The sequence below is a fragment of the Oncorhynchus gorbuscha genome, linkage group LG12 (genome assembly GCF_021184085.1).
Source record: "Oncorhynchus gorbuscha isolate QuinsamMale2020 ecotype Even-year linkage group LG12, OgorEven_v1.0, whole genome shotgun sequence".
Lineage (NCBI taxonomy): Eukaryota > Metazoa > Chordata > Actinopteri > Salmoniformes > Salmonidae > Oncorhynchus > Oncorhynchus gorbuscha.
Window position 1 is genome coordinate 632,551 of NC_060184.1, and position 24,901 is coordinate 657,451.

Below are 24,901 nucleotides of genomic sequence, written 5' to 3' on the forward strand. Positions count from 1 at the left end.
AGGGATAGAAAGAGGGAAAGAACCCAACAAGACCAGCAGAGGGAAACGAACAGAAGGGGAAGCACAGGGACAAGACATGACAATCAATGACAAAACATGACAGTACCCCCACTCACCGAGCGCCTCCTGGCGCACTCGAGGAGGAATCCTGGCGGCAACGGAGGAAATCATCAATGAGTGAACGGTCCAGCACGTCCCGAGACGGAACCCAACTCCTCTCCTCAGGACCGTAACCCTCCCAATCCACTAAGTATTGGTGACCCCGTCCCCGAGAACGCATGTCCATGATCTTATGTACCTTGTAAATAGGTGCGCTCTCGACAAGGACGGGAGGGGGAGGGAAGACGAACGGGGTGCGAAGAAAGGGCTTGACACAGGAGACATGGAAGACAGGATGGACGCGACGAAGATGTCGCGGAAGAAGCAGTCGCACAGCGACAGGATTGACGACCTGGGAGACACGGAACGGACCAATGAACCGCGGAGTCAACTTACGAGAAGCTGTCGTAAGAGGAAGGTTGCGAGTGGAAAGCCACACTCTCTGGCCGCAACAATACCTTGGACTCTTAATCCTGCGTTTATTGGCGGCTCTCACAGTCTGTGCCCTGTAACGGCAAAGTGCAGACCTCACCCTCCTCCAGGTGCGCTCACAACGTTGGACAAACGCTTGAGCGGAGGGAACGCTGGACTCGGCAAGCTGGGAAGAGAATAGAGGAGGCTGGTAACCCAGACTACTCTGAAACGGAGATAACCCGGTAGCAGACGAAGGAAGCGAGTTGTGAGCGTATTCTGCCCAGGGGAGCTGTTCTGCCCAAGACGCAGGGTTTCTGAAAGAAAGGCTGCGTAGTATGCGACCAATCGTCTGATTGGCCCTCTCTGCTTGACCGTTAGACTGGGGATGAAACCCGGAAGAGAGACTGACGGACGCACCAATCAAACGACAGAACTCCCTCCAAAACTGTGACGTGAATTGCGGGCCTCTGTCTGAAACGGCGTCTAACGGGAGGCCATGAATTCTGAACACATTCTCGATAATGATTTGTGCCGTCTCCTTAGCGGAAGGAAGTTTAGCGAGGGGAATGAAATGTGCCGCCTTAGAGAACCTATCGACAACCGTAAGAATCACAGTCTTCCCCGCAGACAAATGCAGACCGGTAATGAAGTCTAGGGCGATGTGAGACCATGGTCGAGAAGGAATGGGGAGTGGTCTGAGACGACCGGCAGGAGGAGAGTTACCCGACTTAGTCTGCGCGCAGTCCGAACAAGCAGCCACGAAACGGCGCGTGTCACGCTCCTGAGTCGGCCACCAAAAGCGCTGGCGAATAGACGCAAGAGTGCCTCGAACACCGGGATGACCAGCTAACTTGGCAGAGTGAGCCCACTGAAGAACAGCCAGACGAGTGGAAACAGGAACGAAAAGGAGGTTACTAGGACAAGCGCGCGGCGACGCAGTGTGCGTGAGTGCTTGCTTAACCTGTCTTTCAATTCCCCAGACTGTCAACCCGACAACACGCCCATAAGGAAGAATCCCCTCGGGATCAGTAGAAGCCACAGAAGAACTAAACAGACGGGATAAGGCATCAGGCTTGGTGTTCTTGCTACCCGGACGGTAAGAAATCACAAACTCGAAACGAGCGAAAAACAACGCCCAACGAGCTTGACGGGCATTAAGTCGTTTGGCAGAACGGATGTACTCAAGGTTCTTATGGTCTGTCCAAACGACAAAAGGAACGGTCGCCCCCTCCAACCACTGTCGCCATTCGCCTAGGGCTAAGCGGATGGCGAGCAGTTCACGGTTACCCACATCATAGTTGCGCTCAGATGGCGACAGGCGATGAGAAAAATAAGCGCAAGGATGAACCTTATCGTCAGACTGGAAGCGCTGGGATAGAATGGCTCCCACGCCTACCTCTGAAGCGTCAACCTCGACAATGAATTGTCTAGTGACGTCAGGAGTAACGAGGATAGGAGCGGACGTAAAACGTTCTTTTAGAAGATCAAAAGCTCCCTGGGCGGAACCGGACCACTTAAAACACGTCTTGACAGAAGTAAGAGCTGTGAGAGGGGCAGCAACTTGACCGAAATTACGAATGAAACGCCGATAGAAATTAGCGAAACCTAAAAAGCGCTGCAACTCGACACGTGACCTTGGAACGGGCCAATCACTGACAGCTTGGACCTTAGCGGAATCCATCTGAATGCCTTCAGCGGAAATAACGGAACCGAGAAAAGTAACGGAGGAGACATGAAAAGAGCACTTCTCAGCCTTAACGTAGAGACAATTCTCTAAAAGGCGCTGTAGAACACGTCGAACGTGCTGAACATGAATCTCGAGTGACGGTGAAAAAATCAGGATATCGTCAAGATAGACAAAAACAAAGATGTTCAGCATGTCTCTCAGAACATCATTAACTAATGCCTGAAAAACAGCTGGCGCATTGGCGAGACCAAACGGCAGAACCCGGTACTCAAAATGCCCTAACGGAGTGTTAAACGCCGTTTTCCACTCGTCCCCCTCTCTGATGCGCACGAGATGGTAAGCGTTACGAAGGTCCAACTTAGTAAAGCACCTGGCTCCCTGCAGAATCTCGAAGGCTGATGACATAAGGGGAAGCGGATAACGATTCTTAACCGTTATGTCATTCAGCCCTCGATAATCCACGCAGGGGCGCAGAGTACCGTCCTTCTTTTTAACAAAAAAGAACCCCGCCCCGGCCGGAGAGGAAGAAGGCACTATGGTACCGGCGTCAAGAGACACAGATAAATAATCCTCGAGAGCCTTACGTTCGGGAGCCGACAGAGAGTATAGTCTACCCCGAGGAGGAGTGGTCCCCGGAAGGAGATCAATACTACAATCATACGACCGGTGAGGAGGAAGGGAGTTGGCTCGGGACCGACTGAAGACCGTGCGCAGATCATGATATTCCTCCGGCACTCCTGTCAAATCGCCAGGTTCCTCCTGAGAAGTGGGGACAGAAGAAATGGGAGGAATGGCAGACATTAAACACTTCACATGACAAGAAACGTTCCAGGATAGGATAGAATTACTAGACCAATTAATAGAAGGATTATGACATACTAGCCAGGGATGACCCAAAACAACAGGTGTAAAAGGTGAACGAAAAATCAAAAAAGAAATAGTCTCACTGTGGTTACCAGATACTGTGAGAGTTAAAGGTAGTGTCTCAAATCTGATACTGGGAAGATGACTACCATCTAAGGCAAACATAGGCGTAGGCTTGTCTAACTGTCTGAAAGGAATGTCATGTTTCCGAGCCCATGCTTCGTCCATGAAACAACCCTCAGCCCCAGAGTCAATCAAGGCACTGCATGTAGCACCCGAACCGGTCCAGCGTAGATGGACCGACATAGTAGTACATGATCTAGATGAAGAGACCTGAGTAGTAGCGCTCACCAGTAGCCCTCCGCTTACTGATGAGCTCTGGCCTTTAACTGGACATGAATTGACAAAATGTCCATCAAATCCGCAATAGAGGCACAGGCGGTTGGTGATCCTCCGTTCCCTCTCCTTGTCGAGATGCGAATCCCTCCCAGCTGCATGGGCTCAGTCTCTGAGCCAGAGGAGGGAGATGGTTGCGATGCGGAGCAGGGAAACACCGTTGATGCGAGCTCTCTTCCACGAGCCCGGTGACGAAGATCTACCCGTCGTTCTATGCGGATGGCGAGAGCAATCAAAGAGTCCACCTCTGAAGGAACCTCCCGGGAGAGAATCTCCTCCTTAACCACTGCGTGGAGTCCCTCCAGAAAACGAGCGAGCAGCGCCGGCTCGTTCCACTCACTAGAGGCAGCAAGAGTGCGAAACTCAATAGAGTAATCCGTTATGGATCGATCACCTTGGCATAGGGAAGCCAGGGCCCTAGAAGCCTCCCTACCAAAAACTGAACGGTCAAAAACCCGAATCATCTCCTCTTTAAAGTTCTGGTATTTGTTAGAGCAATCAGCCCTTGCCTCCCAGATAGCTGTGCCCCACTCTCGAGCCCGGCCAGTAAGGAGTGAAATGACGTAAGCAACCGAGCTCTCTCTCTAGAGTATGTGTTGGGTTGGAGAGAGAACACAATCTCACACTGGGTGAGAAAGGAGCGGCACTCAGTGGGCTGCCCGGAGTAGCAAGGTGGGTTATTAACCCTAGGTTCTGGAGGCTCGGCAGGCCAGGAAGTAACAGGTGGCACGAGACGAAGACTCTGGAACTGTCCAGAGAGGTCGGAAACCTGAGCGGCCAGGTTCTCCACGGCATGGCGAGCAGCAGACAATTCCTGCTCGTGTCTGCCGAGCATGGCTCCTTGGATCTCGACGGCAGTGTTACGAACGTCTGTAGTCGCTGGGTCCATTCCTTGGTCGGATCCTTCTGTCATGCAGGTGAATGAGGACCCAAAAGCGACTTGGCGAAAACAGAGTCTTTAATCCAGTAAGATACTTAACAAAACAAAAGGCATAATACTACTCGTAAAGACGAGAACAGACTGGAGACATGATCAAGAACTGCAGGTTGCCTCGGGAAGGCACTTGAACCTAGCAGACTCAGACACCTGCTCACCACGCAGCATCTGAGGGAAACACGACACGACAGGGCAAAACATAGACACAGCACGGTGAATATAGACAAGGATCCGACAGGGCAGGAACGGAAAACAAGGAGAGAAATAGGGACTCTAATCAGGGAAAAGGATCGGGAACAGGTGTGGGAAGACTAAATGATTGATTAGGGGAATAGGAACAGCTGGGAGCAGGAACGGAACGATAGAGAGAAGAGAGAGCGGGAGAGTGAGAGAGGGAGGGGGAGAGAGAGGGATAGAAAGAGGGAAAGAACCCAACAAGACCAGCAGAGGGAAACGAACAGAAGGGGAAGCACAGGGACAAGACATGACAATCAATGACAAAACATGACAGAATTGCCTAGTTAATTAAAGGTCAAATTAAAAGAAATATTCCCCTGCAAAAAAAACAAAAATGTCACTCGAACTGAAGGGGGAACTAACAACCAAAACAAAACAGGCAAGGTTTTAGGAGGGATTCAAAAGATGCTCAGACGCTCCACTGAAAGTTGACTAGCAACAACAACTGGAACCTAAAAGACTCCCGCCATTTCCTCCCAAGAAGCCCAAGAAGAGATGTACGCTATCCTGCTTCTCATCAACCTGTGAAAGGTTAAACCAATTGTGTGAGGGGTAGGCATGGTCAGATTTCTCCATTCCCTTCTCCGGGCGTTGTATTGGGCAGTTCAACAGTGAGAAATGTCTCAGTCCCTGGAGCACAAACATTGTGCAGACATTTTAAACCTGTATCAGGAAATTGAGTCTATCATAGCTAATGTGGGATTCAATGACATGAAGGGCAGCTCAGAACACCTGAAGACGGATTTTAAAGAACTGATTGGGTCTCTGCTTTACACCAACAAAAGCCCCATAATATCTGTCCCTCTGCCCTCCCTAAACGTGACATTGAACAGTTCAACAGACGTGTATCCCTCCATAACTGGCTACCAGACTATTGCAGCTCTGTGGGTGAAACATTTACTGACAATGTTGATGCCTTCTGGAAACAAAGGTTGTTTTATAAGGAGGATGGGATCCACCCAAATCACTTGGGTTCCTGGATCCTTTCACAGCATTATAAGGAGGAAGTGATCCACTCAAATGATTTGGGCTCCTGGATCCTTTCACAGCATTATAAGGCTGCGTTGAGACAATGATTTATCAATGACCTAAGCCCAGCTCAGTTAATCCCCACCATTGTGTTGCTGAGTTGTCATAATGCTTCAGCAAATATACATTATCCCAGGGGTGTTGGAAGACACAATGTAAGTAACCTAATGTATGTCCCTCTAACTACCCTGAATGCCTCAGCTGATCCTACAGCTATTGTATGCAGTAATCATGTGTCTATGAACCAGAGTTATACTGTTAACACTGAGCCGGTGTGCCCTAAATCAAATGTATTGGTCACATACACATGGTTAGCAGGTGCCCTATCCCATCTGGACAAGAGGGGACAAGAGGCATACCTATGTAAGAATGCTGTTCATTGACTACGGCTCAGCATTCAACACCATAGTACCCTCCAAGCTCATCATCAAGCTCGAGGCCCTGGGTCTGAACCCCGCCCTGTACAACTGGGTCCTGGACTTCCTGACGTACCGCCCCCAGGTGGTGAAGGTAGAAAACAACACCTCTTCGCTGATCCTATACACAGCACCCCACAAGGGTGCGTGCTCAGCCCTCTCCTGTACTCCCTGTTCACCCATGACTGCGTGGCCATGCACGTCTCCAACTCGATCATCAAGTCTGCAGACAACACAACCATAGTAGGCTTGATTACCAACAATGACAAGACATCCTACAGGGAGGAGGTGAGGGACCTGGGAGTGTGGTCCCGGGAAAATAACCTCTCACTCAATGTTAACAAAACTAATGAGATGATTGTTGACCTCAGGAAACAGCAGAGGGAGCACCCCCCCCCCCCTATCCACATCGATGGGACCGAAGTGGAGAAGGTGGAAAGCTTCCTCGGTGTGCACATCACTGACAAACTGAATTGATCCACCCATACAGACAGTGTGGTGAAGAAGGTGCAACAGTGCCTCTTCAACCTCAGGAGGCTGAAAAAATGTGGCTTATCACTGAAAACCCTCACTAACGTTTACAGATGTACAATTGAGAGCATCCTGTTGAGCTGTATCACCGCCTGGTATGGTAACTGCACCGCCCACAACCGCAAAGCTCTCCAGAGGGTGGTGCGGTCTGCCCAACGCATCACCGGGGGCAAACTACCTGCCCTCCATGACACCTACAGCACCTGATGTCACAGGAAGGCCAAAAGGATCATCAAGGACATCAACCACCCGAGCCACTGCCTGTTCACCCCGCTATCATCCAGAAGACGAGGTCAGTACTTGTACATCAAAGCTGGGACCGAGAGACTGAAAAACAGCTTCTATCTCAAGGCCATCAGACTGCTAAAAAGCCATCACTAGCACAACAGAGGCTGCTGCCTATAGACATAAATTAGGAATCACTGGCCACTTTATGGACATGAAACACTAGCCACTTTAATAATGTCTCCGTAACTTGCATTACTCATCTCATATGTATAAACTGTACTCTATACTGTTCTTCGGTATCTTAGTCACTTTAATTGTGTGTAAATACTGCATTACCCATCTCATATGTACAGTGGGGGAAAAAAGTATTTAGTCAGCCACCAATTGTGCAAGTTCTCCCACTTAAAAATATGAGAGAGGCCTGTAATTTTCATCATAAGTGCACTTCAACTATGACAGACAAAATGAGAGAAAAAAATCCAGAAAATCACATTGTAGGATTTTTTATGAATTTATTTGCAAATTATGGTGGAAAATAAGTATTTGGTCACCTACAAACAAGCAAGCAAGATTTCTGATTTCTGGATTTCTGTCAGTAAGAGTGTCCATGATTGAGTCTTTGAACTAAGAGATGGAGATAAAACTGTCCAGTTTGAAGTTTTTTTGCAGCTCGTTCCAGTCGATAGCTGCAGCGAACTGAAAATTAACCCTTGTTTATAGCCTCATTATTATGTCATTTTGTGCTACTTTTTAAAATGTTTACTTTAGTTTATTTAGTAAATATGTTCTTTAACTGTATTTATTGAACTGTATGGCTTGTAAGTACGCATTTCACGGTAAGATCCACACCTGTTGTATTCAGCGCATGTGACAAATGCGATTTGATGTTTGCCAATGTTGTGACGCAGTAGGGTGCTAAAGCGGAAATCGGAACCATCACTTCCGTTGTTTGGCTGTACCCATAGCAACGTTCGAAAATGAGGTGGCTAGGTAGGGATAAAGTTACTAAGCAACAGTATATATAATAAACAGTAACAGTAACATTTCGAACTGTCCCAAAGTCCCTCGTTTCGTTCCATTTTGCCTTCGTTTAAGAAACGTTTTGCAACGGATTAGGCTGAATGAATAAAACCCCAAGTGATATAGATCCACCATGGCACCCGGGGGGGACACGAGGTGATGCAGTTTCGCTGTGACGCAGGGCAAACCTTGCCACTGGGACCGTATGGGTGCCGCGCAGGCGCACTTGGGCAGAGCTGGTCGACAGGTATCTGAGTGGACCGACTGTAAAGCAACGCAACTCGCACAGACCGGACAGGCTCGGAACACCGCATCAAATAGAGGCTCTTCACACGAGACAGTCAGTAAATGTCACTAACTATTATCACTACGATCTAAACCATTTAGAAGCGGACTTTGTTGACAACTAGTTTTGTTTTAATAGTTAGTTAGCTAACTGCTAAGCAGGTAGATGCTCCTCGAGTCCCACCGCAGTAAACGCGTTAGCGGTGCAGTGAGTGAGTATGTGTGTGATTATAACGGAGGCCCCCAGAGGGGGTTGGCTGAAAACTACCCTTTTTCAGAATGACTGCATCATATAAATAACAGTACAGTTCAATGCTGCTGGACCGGTTGGCCAGACCGACCGTTATGTTTAGTTAACGTTAGCTACATCCCTTGACTAGTAAAGTACGTAGGTTAGCAGCTTTAGCTGTTAGCTCGCCTGTCGCACTAACTCTGTTGTTAAGCTAGCCACTGACGAAGTCACGTTATTATGGTTATCTAGCTAGAGAGTATTTGACTGATGTCCTAGTATGAATCATTCCTTTATCTATATAGATTACGTTACGATTTTATTATTTACCTAGTAGTTAGTTAACTGATATAAAACAACTTTTCCCCCCGTCAACAAGCTGACAGTAGCATAGAAATAGTTATGAGTGGGCTTGGAAGCTGTAACCCTGGTAATGGAAGCTGTAACCCTGGTAATGGAAGCTGTAACCCTGGTAATGGAAGCTGTAACCCTGGTAATGGAAGCTGTAACCCTGGTAATGGAAGCTGTAACCCTGGTAATGGAAGCTGTAACCCTGGTAATGGAAGCTGTAACCCTGGTAATGGAAGCTGTAACCCTGGTCATGGAAGCTGTAACCCTGGTCATGGAAGCTGTAACCCTGGTAATGGAAGCTGTAACCCTGGTAATGGAAGCTGTAACCCTGGTAATGGAAGCTGTAACCCTGGTCATGGAAGCTGTAACCCTGGTCATGGAAGCTGTAACCCTGGTAATGGATTTATCAACTCATGGGTGGAGTCGGTTTCACGTAATAATAAGGATTTCCCCTGGACCAAGCTCACGGCTTGGGGAACATTCCTTCACATTCACCCCGTTGCTACCCAGACCCCTCTTTTACACTGCTGCTACTCGCTGTTTATTATCTATGCATAGTCACTTTAACTCTACATGCATGTACATATTACCTCCATTACCTCGACTAACGGTGCCCCCCGCACATTGACTCTGTATGGTACCTGTATATTCATCCACCTCTGGCCTGCTCGCCTCCCTACCACTGAGGAAGTACAGTTCCCGCTCAGCCCAGTCAAAACTGTTCGCTGCTCTGGCCCCCCAATGGTGGAACAAACTCCCTCACGACGCCAGGACAGCGGAGTCAATCACCACCTTCCGGAGACACCTGAAACACCACCTCTTTAAGGAATACCTAGGATAGGATAAGTAATCCTTCTCACCCCCCCCCCCCCTTTAAGATTTAGATGCACTATTGTAAAGTGACTGTTCCACTGGATGTCATAAGGTGAATGCACCAATTTGTAAGTCGCTCTGGATAAGAGCGTCTGCTAAATGACTTAAATGTAAATGTATATAGCCTTGATTGTTAGTTTACTGCTGCTGTTGAATTATTTGTTACTTATCTATTTTTTACTTGACACTTATTGTTTTCTTAACTTCTTAAAGCATTTTTGGTTAATTTCTTGTAAGTAAGCATTTCACTGTAAGGTCTGCACCTGTTGTTTTCAGTGCATGTGTGAAATACAATCTAATTAGATGGGGCACCCGAGTGGTGCAGTGGTCTAAGGCACTGCATCTCAGTGCTAGAGGCGTCGCTACAGACTCTGGTTCGATTCCAGGCTGTATCACAACTGGCTGTGATTCAGAGTCCCATGGAGCGGCGCAAAATTGGCCCAGCGTCGTCCAGGTTAGGGCTTGTCCAGGTTAGGGCTTGTCCAGGTTAGGGCTTGTCCAGGTTAGGGTCATCATGGTAAATGAGAATATGTTCTTAACTGACTTGCCTAGTTGTTATAATAATAATATAAAAGAAATACAAAACATGCCCCTGTCCCCCCACCCTTACCCTGTCCCCCACCCTTACCCTGTCCCCCCACCTGGTCCCTGTCCCCCCACCCGGTCCCTGTCCCCCCACCCTGTCCCTGTTCCCCCACCCAACCCTGTCCCCCTTACCCTGTCCCTGTCCCCCCACCCAACCATGTCCCTGTCCCTCCACCCTTACCCTGTCCCCCCACCCTGTCCCTGTCCCCCCACCCAACCATGTCTCTGTCCCCCCACCCTGTCCCCTTACCCTGTCCCCTGTCCCCCCACCCTGTCCCCCCACCCTGTCCCTGTCCCCCCACCCTTACCCTGTCCCCCCACCCTGTCCCCCTTACACTGTCCCCTGTCCCCCCACCCTGTCCCTGTCACCCTTACCCTGTCCCCTTACCCTGTCCCTGTCCCCCCACCCTTACCCTGTCCCCCCACCCTGTCCCCCTTACACTGTCCCCTGTCCCCCACCCTGTCCCCTTACCCTGTCCCCCCACCCTGTCCCCCTTACACTGTCCCCTGTCCCCCCACCCTGTGCCTTTCCCTAGTTTTAATCTGTGAGAGAAGCGCCACACCTGGTGGAGAGAGGCTGTACAGCACACGTGTGGCACAGTGCGTGTCATACGTTACATCGTGATACGTACAGCGTCAGAGGGTCCGTTGTTTTTCAACTTTACTCCGATACTATCTGTCCCTGTCCCCCCCACCTTGTCCCCTTACCCTGTCCCCCTGCCCCTGTCTCCCCTGTCCGGGTTCCCCCTCCCACCCAGTTTTATATAGCCTTTATATAGCCTGTATATAGCCTTGATTGTTAGTTTACTGCTGCTGTTGAATTATTTGTTACTTATCTATTTTTTACTTGACACTTATTGTTTTCTTAACTTCTTAAAGCATTTTTGGTTAAGGTCTTGTAAGTAAGCATTTCACTGTAAGGTCTGCACCTGTTGTTTTCAGTGCATGTGTGAAATACAATCTAATTAGATGGGGCACCCGAGTGGTGCAGTGGTCTAAGGCACTGCATCTCAGTGCTAGAGGCGTCGCTACAGACTCTGGTTCGATTCCAGGCTGTATCACAACTGGCTGTGATTCAGAGTCCCATGGAGCGGCGCAAAATTGGCCCAGCGTCGTCCAGGTTAGGGCTTGTCCAGGTTAGGGCTTGTCCAGGTTAGGGCTTGTCCAGGTTAGGGCTTGTCCAGGTTAGGGCTTGTCCAGGTTAGGGCTTGTCCAGGTTAGGGCTTGTCCAGGTTAGGGCTTGTCCAGGTTAGGGTCATCATGGTAAATGAGAATATGTTCTTAACTGACTTGCCTAGTTGTTATAATAATAATATAAAAGAAATACAAAACATGCCCCTGTCCCCCCACCCTTACCCTGTCCCCCCACCCTTACCCTGTCCCCCCACCTGGTCCCTGTCCCCCCACCCTGTCCCTGTTCCCCCACCCAACCCTGTCCCCCTTACCCTGTCCCTGTCCCCCCACCCAACCATGTCCCTGTCCCTCCACCCTTACCCTGTCCCCCCACCCTGTCCCTGTCCCCCCACCCAACCATGTCCCTGTCCCCCCACCCTGTCCCACCCTGTCCCCCACCCTGTCCCTGTCCCCCCACCCTGTCCCTGTCCCCCCACCCTGTCCCCCTTACACTGTCCCCTGTCCCCCCCCCTGTCCCCCCCCCTTACCCTGTCCCCCTTACACTGTCCCCCCACCCTGTCCCTGTCCCCCCACCCTTACCCTGTCCCCCCACCCTGTCCCCCTTACACTGTCCCCTGTCCCCCCACCCTGTCCCCCCACCCTTACCCTGTCCCCCCACCCTGTCCCCCCACCCTTACCCTGTCCCCCCACCCTGTCCCCCTTACACTGTCCCCCCACCCTGTCCCCCTTACACTGTCCCCTGTCCCCCCACCCTGTGCCTTTCCCTAGTTTTAATCTGTGAGAGAAGCGCCACACCTGGTGGAGAGAGGCTGTACAGCACACGTGTGGCACAGTGCGTGTCATACGTTACATCGTGATACGTACAGCGTCAGAGGGTCCGTTGTTTTTCAACTTTACTCCGATACTATCTGTCCCTGTCCCCCCACCTTGTCCCCTTACCCTGTCCCCCTGCCCCTGTCTCCCCTGTCCGGGTTCCCCTCCCACCCAGTTTTATATAGCCTTTATATAGCCTGTATATAGCCTTGATTGTTAGTTTACTGCTGCTGTTGAATTATTTGTTACTTATCTATTTTTTACTTGACACTTATTGTTTTCTTAACTTCTTAAAGCATTTTTGGTTAAGGTCTTGTAAGTAAGCATTTCACTGTAAGGTCTGCACCTGTTGTTTTCAGTGCATGTGTGAAATACAATCTAATTAGATGGGGCACCCGAGTGGTGCAGTGGTCTAAGGCACTGCATCTCAGTGCTAGAGGCGTCGCTACAGACTCTGGTTCGATTCCAGGCTGTATCACAACTGGCTGTGATTCAGAGTCCCATGGAGCGGCGCAAAATTGGCCCAGCGTCGTCCAGGTTAGGGCTTGTCCAGGTTAGGGCTTGTCCAGGTTAGGGCTTGTCCAGGTTAGGGCTTGTCCAGGTTAGGGTCATCATGGTAAATGAGAATATGTTCTTAACTGACTTGCCTAGTTGTTATAATAATAATATAAAAGAAATACAAAACATGCCCCTGTCCCCCCACCCTTACCCTGTCCCCCCACCCTTACCCTGTCCCCCCACCTGGTCCCTGTCCCCCCACCCGGTCCCTGTCCCCCCACCCTGTCCCTGTCCCCCCACCCTGTCCCCCACCCTGTCCCTGTCCCCCCACCCTTACCCTGTCCCCCCACCCTGTCCCCCTTACACTGTCCCCTGTCCCCCCACCCTGTCCCCCCACCCTTACCCTGTCCCCCTTACACTGTCCCCCACCCTGTCCCTGTCCCCCCCCACCCTGTCCCCCCACCCTGTCCCCCCACCCTGTCCCCCCACCCTTACCCTGTCCCCCCACCCTGTCCCCCTTACACTGTCCCCCACCCTGTCCCCCTTACACTGTCCCCTGTCCCCCCACCCTGTGCCTTTCCCTAGTTTTAATCTGTGAGAGAAGCGCCACACCTGGTGGAGAGAGGCTGTACAGCACACGTGTGGCACAGTGCGTGTCATACGTTACATCGTGATACGTACAGCGTCAGAGGGTCCGTTGTTTTTCAACTTTACTCCGATACTATCTGTCCCTGTCCCTGTCCCCCTGCCCCTGTCTCCCCTGTCCGGGTTCCCCCTCCCACCCAGTTTTTTCAACTTTACTCCGATACTATCTGTCCCTGTCCCCTTACCCTGTCCCCCTGCCACTGTCTCCCCTGTCCCGGTCCCCCTCCCACCCAGTTTTTTTCAACTTTACTCCGATACTATCTGTCCCTGTCCCCCCCACCCTGTCCCCCTGCCCCTGTCTCCCCTGTCCCGGTCCCCCTCCCACCCAGTTTTTCAACTTTACTCGATACTATCTGTCCCTGTCCCCCCACCCTGTTCCCCTGCCCCTGTCTCCCCTGTCCCGGTCCCCCCTCCCACCCAGTTTGTGAATTCACAGAAGCTCTTTTTGTATAGTGGTAACGCGCTCTAACGGGCCTGATAGTGGTAACGCGCTCTAACGGGCCTGATAGTGGTAACGCGCTCTAACGGGCCTGATAGTGGTAACGCGCTCTAACAGGCCTGATAGTGGTAACGCGCTCTAACGGGCCTGATAGTGGTAACGCGCTCTAACGGGCCTGATAGTGGTAACGCGCTCTAACGGGCCTGATAGTGGTAACGCGCTCTAACGGGCCTGATAGTGGTAACGCGCTCTAACGGGCCTGATAGTGGTAACGCGCTCTAACGGGCCTGATAGTGGTAACGCGCTCTAACGGGCCTGATAGTGGTAACGCGCTCTAACGGGCCTGATAGTGGTAACGCGCTCTAACGGGCCTGATAGTGGTAACGCGCTCTAACGGGCCTGATAGTGGTAACGCGCTCTAACGGGCCTGATAGTGGTAACGCGCTCTAACGGGCCTGATAGTGGTAACGCGCTCTAACGGGCCTGATAGTGGTAACGCGCTCTAACGGGCCTGATAGTGGTAACGCGCTCTAACGGGCCTGATAGTGGTAACGCGCTCTAACGGGCCTGATAGTGGTAACGCGCTCTAACGGGCCTGATAGTGGTAACGCGCTGGTAACGCGCTCTAACGGGCCTGATAGTGGTAACGCGCTCTAACGGGCCTGATAGTGGTAACGCGCTCTAACGGGCCTGATAGTGGTAACGCGCTCTAACGGGCCTGATAGTGGTAACGCGCTCTAACGGGCCTGATAGTGGTAACGCGCTCTAACGGGCCTGATAGTGGTAACGCGCTCTAACGGGCCTGATAGTGGTAACGCGCTCTAACGGGCCTGATAGTGGTAACGCGCTCTAACGGGCCTGATAGTGGTAACGCGCTCTAACGGGCCTGATAGTGGTAACGCGCTCTAACGGGCCTGATAGTGGTAACGCGCTCTAACGGGCCTGATAGTGGTAACGCGCTCTAACGGGCCTGATAACGGAAACATTGTAGTGAAGTAGCATTAATGTTAGTTTTAACATACTTTATAGTCATTGATATTTACCAGTTATTTATGCTTACTAAATATTGGTGGGTCGAGTTGTCTATCGTAATCATAGGGGTTAAGGAGAAGGGGCAAACTGCTGGGGATCAATTCCCTTGGACAGAGGCGCCCCCCTCTGGTCTGAAAAAGCCCCCACCTGTCCTCTGCCGCATCCTTTTTGGCTTTACAGTTTTTCCAGCACGCCTTATCTGATTTGGGTCCCTCTTCTCTTTAATCCGTGTCGATCCATTAAGTCTGTCACATAAAATGGCCCAGGTGTTTTCCTTCTTTTTGACAGTCGTGTTGTCTGTCTTTTTATCCTCTAGTACGTTACTAAATTCCTCCATCAAATCAAAGGTTTATTTGTCACGTGCGCCGAATACAACAGGTGTAGTAGACCTTACAGTGAAATGCTTACTTACAGGCTCTAACCAATAGTGCAAAAAAGGTATTAGGTGAACAATAGGTAAGTACAGAAATGAAAACAACAATATGAAAGACAGTGATAAATAACAGTAGCGAGGCTACATACAGACACCGGTTAGTCGGGCTAATTGTGGTGGTATGTACATTTTTTAAAATGTATTTTTTTACTTTCATTTAACTAGGCAAGTCAGTTAAGAACAAATTCTTATTTTCAATGACAGCCTGGGAACAGTGGGTTAACTGCCTTGTTCAGGGGCAGAACGACAGATTTGAACTTCGTCAGCTCAGGGATTCGATCTTGCAGCCTTTCGGTTACTAGTCTCAACGCTCTAACCACTAGGCTACTCTGCCGCCCCTATACATGAATGTATAGTTAAAGTGACTATGCATATATGATGAACAGAGAGTAGCAGCAGTGAAAAAGAGGGGTTGGGGGGGAACACAATGCAAATAGTCCGGGTAACCATTTGATTACCTGTTCAGGAGTCTTATGGCTTGGGGGTAAAAACTGTTGAGAAGCCTTTTGGTCCTAGACTTGGCACTCCGGTACCGCTTGCCATGCAGTATTAGAGAGAACAGTCTATCACTGGCGTGGCTGGGTTCTTAGACAATTTTTTGGGCCTTCCTCTGACCCTGCCTGGTGTAGAGGTCCTGGATGGCAGGCAGCTTAGCCCCAGTGATGTACTGGGCCGTACGCACTACCCTCTGTAGTGCCTTGCGGTCGGAGGCCGAGCAGTTGCCGTACCAGGCAGTTACCAGGCAGTGATGCAACCAGGATGCTCTCGATTTGGCAGCTGTAGAACCTTTTGAGGATCTGAGGACCCATGCCAAATCTTTTTAGTTTCCTGGGGGGGGGGGTAGGCTTTGTCGTGCCCTCTTCACGACTGTCTTGGTGTGTTTGGACCATTCTAGTTTGTTGGTGATGTGGACACCAAGGAACTTGAAGCTCTCAACCTGCTCCACTACAGCCCCAACGATGAGAATGGGGGCGTGCTCGGTGCTCCTTTTCCTGTAGTCCATAATCATCTCCTTAGTCTTGGTTACGTTGAGGGATAGGTTGTTATTCTGGCACCACCCGGCCAGGTCTCTGACCTCCTCCCTATAGGCTGTCTCGTTGTTGGTGATCAAACCACTGTTGTGTCGTCTGCAAACTTAATGATGGTGTCGTGCCTGGCCATGCAGTAGTGGGTGAACAGGGAGTACAGGAGAGGACTGAGCATGCAACCCTGAGGGGCTCCAGTGTTGAGGATCAGTGTGGCAGATGTGTTGCTATCTCCCCTCACCACCTGGGGGCGGCAGGAAGTCCAGGATCCAGTTGCAGAGGGAGGTGTTTAGTCCCAGGATCCTTTGCTTAGTGATGACCTTTAAGGGTATTATGGTGTTGAACGCTGAGCTGTAGTCAATGAATAGCATTCTCAAGTAGGCGTTCCTTTTGTCCAGGTGGGAAAGGGCAGTGTGGAGTGGATTAGAGATGTGATCATCTGAGGATCTGTTTGGGCGGTATTCAAATTGGAGTTGGTCTAGGGTTTCTGGGAAAATGGTGTTGAAAGAGCCATTACCAGCCTTTCAAAGCACGTCATGGCTATGGATGTGAGTGCTACAGGTCTGTAGTCATTTAGGCATGCTGCCTTAGTATTCTTGGGCACAAGGACTATGGTGGTCTGCTTGAAACATGTTGGTATTACAGACTCAATCAGGGACATGTTGAAAATGTCAGTGAAGACACCTTCCAGTTGGTCAGCACATGCCCGGTGCACACGTCCTGGTTATCCATCTGGCCCCACAGCCTTGTGAATGTTGACCTGTTTAAAGGTCTTACCCACGTCGGCACAGAGAGCGTGATCACACAGTGGTACGGAACAGCTGATGCTCTCATGCATGCCTCAGTGTTGCTTGCCTTGAAGCGAGCATAGAAGTGATTTAGACAGATGCATGGTCTCCACATACTGAGACAGAGAGCTGCTGTCCAGATAGCATCAGATACATGGTCTCCACATACTGAGACAGAGAGGTGCTGTTTCACTGTCCAGCCAGCATCAGATACATGGTTTACACATACTGAGACAGAGAGGTGCTGTCCAGATAGCATCAGATACATGGTCTACACATACTGAGACAGAGAGGTGCTGTCCAGATAGCATCAGATACATGGTCTCCACATACTGAGACAGAGAGGTGCTGTTTCACTGTCCAGACAGCATCAGATACATGGTCTCCACATACTGAGACAGAGAGGTGCTGTTTCACTGTCCAGACAGCATCAGATACATGGTCTCCACATACTGAGACAGAGAGGTGCTCTTTCACTGTCCAGACAGCATCAGATACATGGTCTCCACATACTGAGACAGCATCAGATACATGGTCTACACACACTGAGACAGGTGCTGTTTCACTGTCCAGACAGCATCAGATACATGGTCTCCACATACTGAGACAGAGAGGTGCTGTTTCACTGTCCAGACAGCATCAGATACATGGTCTACACATACTGAGACAAAGAGGTGCTGTCCAGATAGCATCAGATACATGGTCTACACATACTGAGACAGAGAGGTGCTGTTTCACTGTCCAGACAGCATCAGATACATGGTCTACACATACTGAGACAGAGAGGTGCTGTTTTGCTCACTTGTATGCTTTAACTGAGACTAATGTGTCTCTATCAAATAAATGATCAATATTTCTATATTTTATTTGGACGGGCAAGGAGATACGGTAGCGCGTTTTATTTGGACGGGCAAGGAAGTACAGGAGGGCGCTTTATTTGGACGGGCAGGGAGGTACGGTAGGGCGTTTTATTTGGACGGGCAGGGAGGTACAGTAGGGCGTTTTATTTGGACGGGCAAGGAGGTACGGTAGGGCGTTTTATTTGGACGGGCAGGGAGGTACGGTAGGGCAGGGAGGTACGGTAGCGCGTTTTATTTGGACGGGCAAGGAGGTACGGTAGGGCGTTTTATTTGGACGGGCAGGGAGGTACGGTAGGGCGTTTTATTTGGACGGGCAGGGAGGTACAGTAGGGCGTTTTATTTGGACGGGCAGGGAGGTACGGTAGGGCGTTTTATTTGGACGGGCAGGGAGGTACGGGAGGGCGTTTTATTTGGACGGGCAGGGAGGTACGGTAGGGCAGGGAGGTACGGTAGCGCGTTTTATTTGGACGGGCAAGGAGGTACGGTAGGGCGTTTTATTTGGACGGGCAGGGAGGTACGGTAGGGCGTTTTATTTGGACGGGCAAGGAAGTACAGGAGGGTGCTTTATTTGGACGGGCAGGGAGGTACGGTAGGGCAGGGAGGTACGGTAGGGTGTTTTATTTGGACGGGCAGGGAGGTACGGTAGGGCGCTTTATTTGGACGGGCAGGGAGGTACGGTAGGGCAGGGAGGTACGGTAGGGCGTTTTATTTGGACGGGCAGGAGGTACGGTAGGGCGTTTTATTTGGACGGGCAGGGAGGTACGGTAGGGCGTTTTATTTGGATGGGCAGGGAGGACGGTAGGGGTTTTATTTGGACGGGCAGGGAGGTACGGGAGGGCGTTTTATTTGGACGGGCAAGGAGGTACGGGGCGTTTTATTTGGACGGGCAGGAGGTACGGTAGGGCGTTTTATTTGGACGGGCAGGGAGGTACGGTAGGGCGTTTTATTTGGACGGGCAAGGAGGTACGGTAGGGCGTTTTATTTGGACGGGCAGGGAGGTACGGTAGGGCGTTTTATTTGGACGGGCAAGGAGGTACGGTAGGGCGTTTTATTTGGACGGGGGAGGTACGGTAGGGCGTTTTTATTTGGACGGGCAGGGAGGTACGGTAGGGCGTTTTATTTGGACGGGCAGGGAGGTACGGTAGGGCGTTTTATTTGGACGGGCAGGGAGGTACGGTAGGGCGTTTTATTTGGACGGGCAGGGAGGTACGGTAGGGCGTTTTATTTGGACGGGCAGGGAGGTACGGTAGGGCGTTTTATTTGGATGGGCAGGGAGGTACGGTAGGGCGTTTTATTTGGACGGGCAAGGAGGTACGGTAGGGCGTTTTATTTGGACGGGCAGGGAGGTACGGTAGGGCGTTTTATTTGGACGGGCACGGGAGGGCGTTTTTATTTGGACGGGCAGGAGGTACGGGAGGGCGTTTTATTTGGACGGGCAGGGAGATTTATTTGGACGGGCAGGGAGGTACGGGAGGGCGTTTTTATTTGGAAGGGCAGGAGGTACGGTAGGGCGTTTTATTTGGACGGGCAGGGAGGTACGGGAGGGCGTTTTATTTGGACGGGCAGGAGGTACGGTAGGGCGTTTTATTTGGACGGGCAGGGAGGACGGTAGGGCAGGGAGGTACGGTAGGGCGTTTTATTTGGACGGGCAGGGATTTGGACGGTAGGGCAGGGAGGTACGGTAGGGCAGGGAGGTACGGTAGGGCGTTTTATTTGGACGGGCAGGAGGTACGGTAGGGCAGGGAGGTACTGTAGGGCAGGGAGGTACGGTAGGGCAGGGAGGTACGGTAGGGCGTTTTTATTTGGACGGGCAAGGAGGTACGGTAGGGCGTTTTATTTGGACGGGCAGGGAGGTACGGTAGGGCGTTTTTATTTGGACGGGCAGGGAGGTACGGTAGGGCGTTTTATTTGGACGGGCAGGGAGGTACGGTAGGGCGTTTTTATTTGGACGGGCAGGGAGGTACGGTAGGGCGTTTTATTTGGACGGGCAGGGAGGTACGGTAGGGCGTTTTATTTGGACGGGCAGGGAGGTACGGTAGGGCGTTTTTATTTGGACGGGCAGGGAGGTACGGTAGGGCGTTTTATTTGGACGGGCAGGGAGGTACGGTAGGGCGTTTTATTTGGACGGGCAGGGAGGTACGGTAGGGCGTTTTATTTGGACGGGCAGGGAGGTACGGTAGGGCGTTTTATTTGGACGGGCAAGGAGGTACGGGAGGGCGTTTTTATTTGGACGGGCAAGGAGGTACGGGAGGGCGTTTTATTTGGACGGGCAGGGAGGTACGGGAGGGCGATTTATTTGGACGGGCAGGGAGGTACGGGAGGGCGTTTTTTATTTGGAAGGGCAGGCGGTACGGTAGGGCGTTTTATTTGGACGGGCAGGGAGGTACGGGAGGGCGTTTTATTTGGACGGGCAAGGAGGTACGGTAGGGCGTTTTATTTGGACGGGCAGGAGGTACGGTAGGGCAGGGAGGTACGGTAGGGCATTTTATTTGGACGGGCAGGAGGTACGGTAGGGCGTTTTATTTGGACGGGCAGGGAGGTACGGTAGGGCAGGGAGGTACGGTAGGGCGTTTTATTTGGACGGGCAGGGAGGTACGGTAGGGCAGGGAGGTACGGTAGGGCAGGGAGGTACGGTAGGGCAGGGAGGTACGGTAGGGCGTTTTATTTGGACGGGCAGGAGGTACGGTAGGGCAGGGAGGTACGGTAGGGCAGGGAGGTACGGTAGGGCAGGGAGGTACGGTAGGGCAGGGAGGTACGGTAGGGCAGGGAGGTACGGTAGGGTGTTTTATTTGGACGGGCAGGGAGGTACGGTAGGGCGTTTTATTTGGACGGGCAGGGAGGTACGGTAGGGCAGGGAGGTACGGTAGGGCAGGGAGGTAGGGCAGGGAGGTACGGTAGGGCGTTTTATTTGGACGGGCAGGAGGTACGGTAGGGTGTTTTATTTGGAGGGGCAGGAGGTACGGTAGGGCAGGGAGGTACGGTAGGGCAGGGAGGTACGGTAGGGCGTTTTATTTGGACGGGCAGGAGGTACGGTAGGGCGTTTTATTTGGACGGGCAGGAGGTACGGTAGGGCAGGGAGGTACGGTAGGGCAGGGAGGTACGGTAGGGCGTTTTATTTGGACGGGCAGGAGGTACGGTAGGGTGTTTTATTTGGACGGGCAGGGAGGTACGGTAGGGCGTTTTATTTGGACGGGCAGGAGGTACGGTAGGGCAGGGAGGTACGGTAGGGCATTTTATTTGGACGGGCAGGAGGTACGGTAGGGCGTTTTATTTGGACGGGCAGGAGGTACGGTAGGGCGTTTTATTTGGACGGGCAGGAGGTACGGTAGGGCGGGGAGGTACGGTAGGGCAGGGAGGTACGGTAGGGCAGGGAGATACGGTAGGGCAGGGAGGTACGGTAGGGCAGGGAGGTACGGTAGGGCAGGGAGGTACGGTAGGGTGTTTTATTTGGACGGGCAGGGAGGTACGGTAGGGCGTTTTATTTGGACGGGCAGGGAGGTACGGTAGGGCAGGGAGGTACGGTAGGGCAGGGAGGTACGGTAGGGCGTTTTATTTGGACGGGCAGGAGGTACGGTAGGGTGTTTTATTTGGACGGGCAGGAGGTACGGTAGGGCAGGGAGGTACGGTAGGGCAGGGAGGTACGGTAGGGCGTTTTATTTGGACGGGCAGGAGGTACGGTAGGGCGTTTTATTTGGACGGGCAGGAGGTACGGTAGGGCAGGGAGGTACGGTAGGGCAGGGAGGTACGGTAGGGCGTTTTATTTGGACGGGCAGGAGGTACGGTAGGGTGTTTTATTTGGACGGGCAGGGAGGTACGGTAGGGCGTTTTATTTGGACGGGCAGGAGGTACGGTAGGGCAGGGAGGTACGGTAGCGCGTTTTATTTGGACGGGCAGGAGGTACGGTAGGGCGTTTTATTTGGACGGGCAGGAGGTACGGTAGGGCGTTTTATTTGGACGGGCAGGAGGTACGGTAGGGCGGGTTTTATTTGGTAGGGCAGGAGGTACGGTAGGGCACGGAGGTACGGTAGGGTGTTTTATTTGGACGGGCAGGAGGTACGGTAGGGCGTTTTATTTGGACGGGCAGGAGGTACGGTAGGGCAGGGAGGTACGGTAGGGCGTTTTATTTGGACGGGCAGGAGGTACGGTAGGGTGTGCCAGGCCATAACGCCGGCCCTACAGTGAATTGACGTTGAACATCGCCAATGCATCAGTTCAATTTGGCCTAAATGGTCAATGAAAAGCATTGCCTATAGGTGGAATCCAATCAAGTTGTAGAAACATCTCAAGGATGATCAATGGAAACATGATGCAACTGAGCTCAATTTCGAGTCTCATAACAAAGGGTCTGAATACTTATGTAAGTAAGTTATTTCTGTTTTAAAATATATATTTTTTTATTAATGTGCAAACATTTCTAAAAAACAGTTTTTTTTCTTCAAATAAGGCTGTAACGTAGCAAAATGTGGAAAAAGTCAAGGGGTCTGAATACTTTCCGAATGCTCTGTATACTCAGAAGTGGTAGATGGGATGCATGCCTCCTGAGTCTGACTAGGGCCCCACTTCTTCCTCTTCTCCTGCATTGGTGTTTTGGTGTAGACCCCGGGATGAATAGAGCTGCCTTGGGAAGGTTAAACAATGGATCCAGGTCAGGGAACATTAATTTCTGGTGAGTGACCGCAGATCTAATATTTCGGCTGTAGGTAATAATAAAATAAATGCTATCTGCAAATAATGTAAGAAATAAAACAATATAAAAAAAAGCTAGAAACAGGGTGACTAGAAACAGGGTGACTATGTATGTCAGTGCCATCTTAAGTCAATGTGGATAGGAATGTTAGCCATTTATCAAACCTGCATATACCACACAACCATGTCAGTAATAAGAATTGGGAAACTTGTTTAGTGCAATGATGTATTGATAGGAAGTATCATATGGGGTTTAGCATAAACAACAAAAATAATATTTCAATAAAATCAACAACAAATGAATAGTCCTGTCAGAGTTAACATGTCAATTAGGAAACCGTAGTCCTATTAGAACCTGTTGTTGAGCCTTTAAGTCCTTGAATGGATGTTACTCCCCCAAGTGAAGAGGATGGCTCTCAACTATTCCACTATTTTACCACCACAACATTGGTTTGGGCAACGAAAGAGGCCTAAAATCCCTCTTAGCACACAACAAAAACATGCTAGCCTTCCCCCACCATGGACTTGTAGTCGATTCAAGATGGCCCCTGTGGCTTGGACACGCCCCACACCGCCCCCATACCTGCAACCTTAAAGACCTACTTCATAATGGGTAACTATCTTCACAAACAGTGTGTTAGTGTAGTCTTGGCCCAGTGTAGTCTTGGCCCAGTATATACCAACACATTCTTTTCATATATTCATTATTTCATTTCTTTTAGGGGCAACGTTTCATTTCATTTTCACGTTATGCTTTTTTGGTAACTCATGTTACAGTATTATGGCCAGGGGATAGAAGCTGTTTTTGAGCCTGTTGATCTGAGCCTTGATGCACCGGTACCGCCTGCCAAACGGAAGCATGGAGAACAGTCCATGTCTCGGGTAGCTGGAGTCTTTGGCAATTCTTTGGGCCTTTCTCAGACACCTGGCATGTACGTCCTGGATAGCTGGAAGCTCACCCCCAGTGATGCGCTGGGCCGTCCGCACCACCCTCTGTAGGGCTTTCCGGTCGAGGGCAGTACAGTTGCCATACCAGACGGTAATACAGTCAGGATGCTCTCGCTGGTGCAGCTGTAAAAGGTTAGAGTCTATGGATTCTTCAATTACATTGAGCTGATTTCTGACGTGCTGTTCCTTCTTTTTCCGTAGTGTATTTCTGTATTGTTTTAGTGATTCTCCATAATGAAGGCATAGTCTCAGGTTTTCTGGGTCTCTATGTTTTTGGTTGGATAGGTTTCTCGATTTCTTTCTTAGGTTTTTCATTCTTCATCAAACCATTTGTCATTGTTGTTAATCTAATTGTTAAATTTAATAGGGAAGCTGAGAGGTCAAATAAACTGTTTAGGTGTTCTACTGCCAAGTTTACACCTTCACTATTACAGTGAAATCTTTTGTCCAGGAAATTGTCTAGAAGGTATTGCATTTGTTGTTGCCTAATTGATTTTTGTTAGATTTCCACACTATTTTCTTTCCATCTATAGCATTTCTTAATATTATTCAGTTCCTTTGGCACCCATATTACATCTTTGGTCGATACCGATATATGATATTTTCCTTGTCAAAAAACCCGAAATAACATTTTTTTACTGTCTTTTTAAGTATTCTAGTATAGTTAAATAGCTGAAACACACACACACACACACACACACACACACACACACACACACACACACACACACACACACACACACACACACACACACACACACACACACACACACACACACACACACACACACACACACTGACCAAAAAGTTATTTTGTTGACATCTACGTATGTCCCTATTACCAGTAAAACATCATCAAAACCTACTTCTTTCACTATTTCAGCTGTGCTGTTTCGTTGTTCAATTGTTCAGTCGTTTCATTCTCAACCAGGATTTCATCATACGTGTCAAACAGTGAAGTTTCAGTTCTGTCTGTCCGTGGCCTCTCTTCCTCGGTTCGCACTGTCAGTGTCCAGCTGTGTCTGTAACATTTCAGGTAAACCCTGTTTCTTGTCTGCATTGAAGTAGAGGTCCTTGTACCTAGCATCGAGCATGGTGGCGACACAGTAAAGAGAGAATGCCTGTTAAAGAAGTAGCGGTCCTTGTACCTAGCATTGAGCACGGTGACGACACAGTAAAGAGGCTCAGAGAGAATGCCTGTTAAAGAAGTAGCGGTCCTTGTACCTAGCATCGAGCGTGGTGGCGACACAGTAAAGAGGCTCAGAGAGAATGCCTATTAAAGAAGTAGCGGTCCTTGTACCTAGCATTGAATATGGTGGCGACACAGTAAGGAGTAGCGGTCCTTGTACCTAGCATCGAGCATGGTGGCGACACAGTAAAGAGGCTCAGAGAGAATGCCTGTGGTACAAGTCAAGAGAG

General features: G+C 50.5%; 1 protein-coding gene across 1 annotated transcript in view; it reads left to right on the top strand.

The window, feature by feature from the left end:
- The first annotated feature begins 22,237 nt into the window (after positions 1-22,237).
- Positions 22,238-24,901, top strand: part of LOC123991476 (microtubule-associated protein RP/EB family member 3-like) — a 61,688-nt gene continuing 59,024 nt past the window's right edge. Inside the window, exon 1 of the mRNA XM_046293096.1 lies at positions 22,238-23,614. Within this exon, the coding sequence (XP_046149052.1) occupies positions 23,502-23,614 (113 nt within the window). The 5' untranslated portion in view covers positions 22,238-23,501. The remainder of the gene's footprint in view (positions 23,615-24,901) is intronic.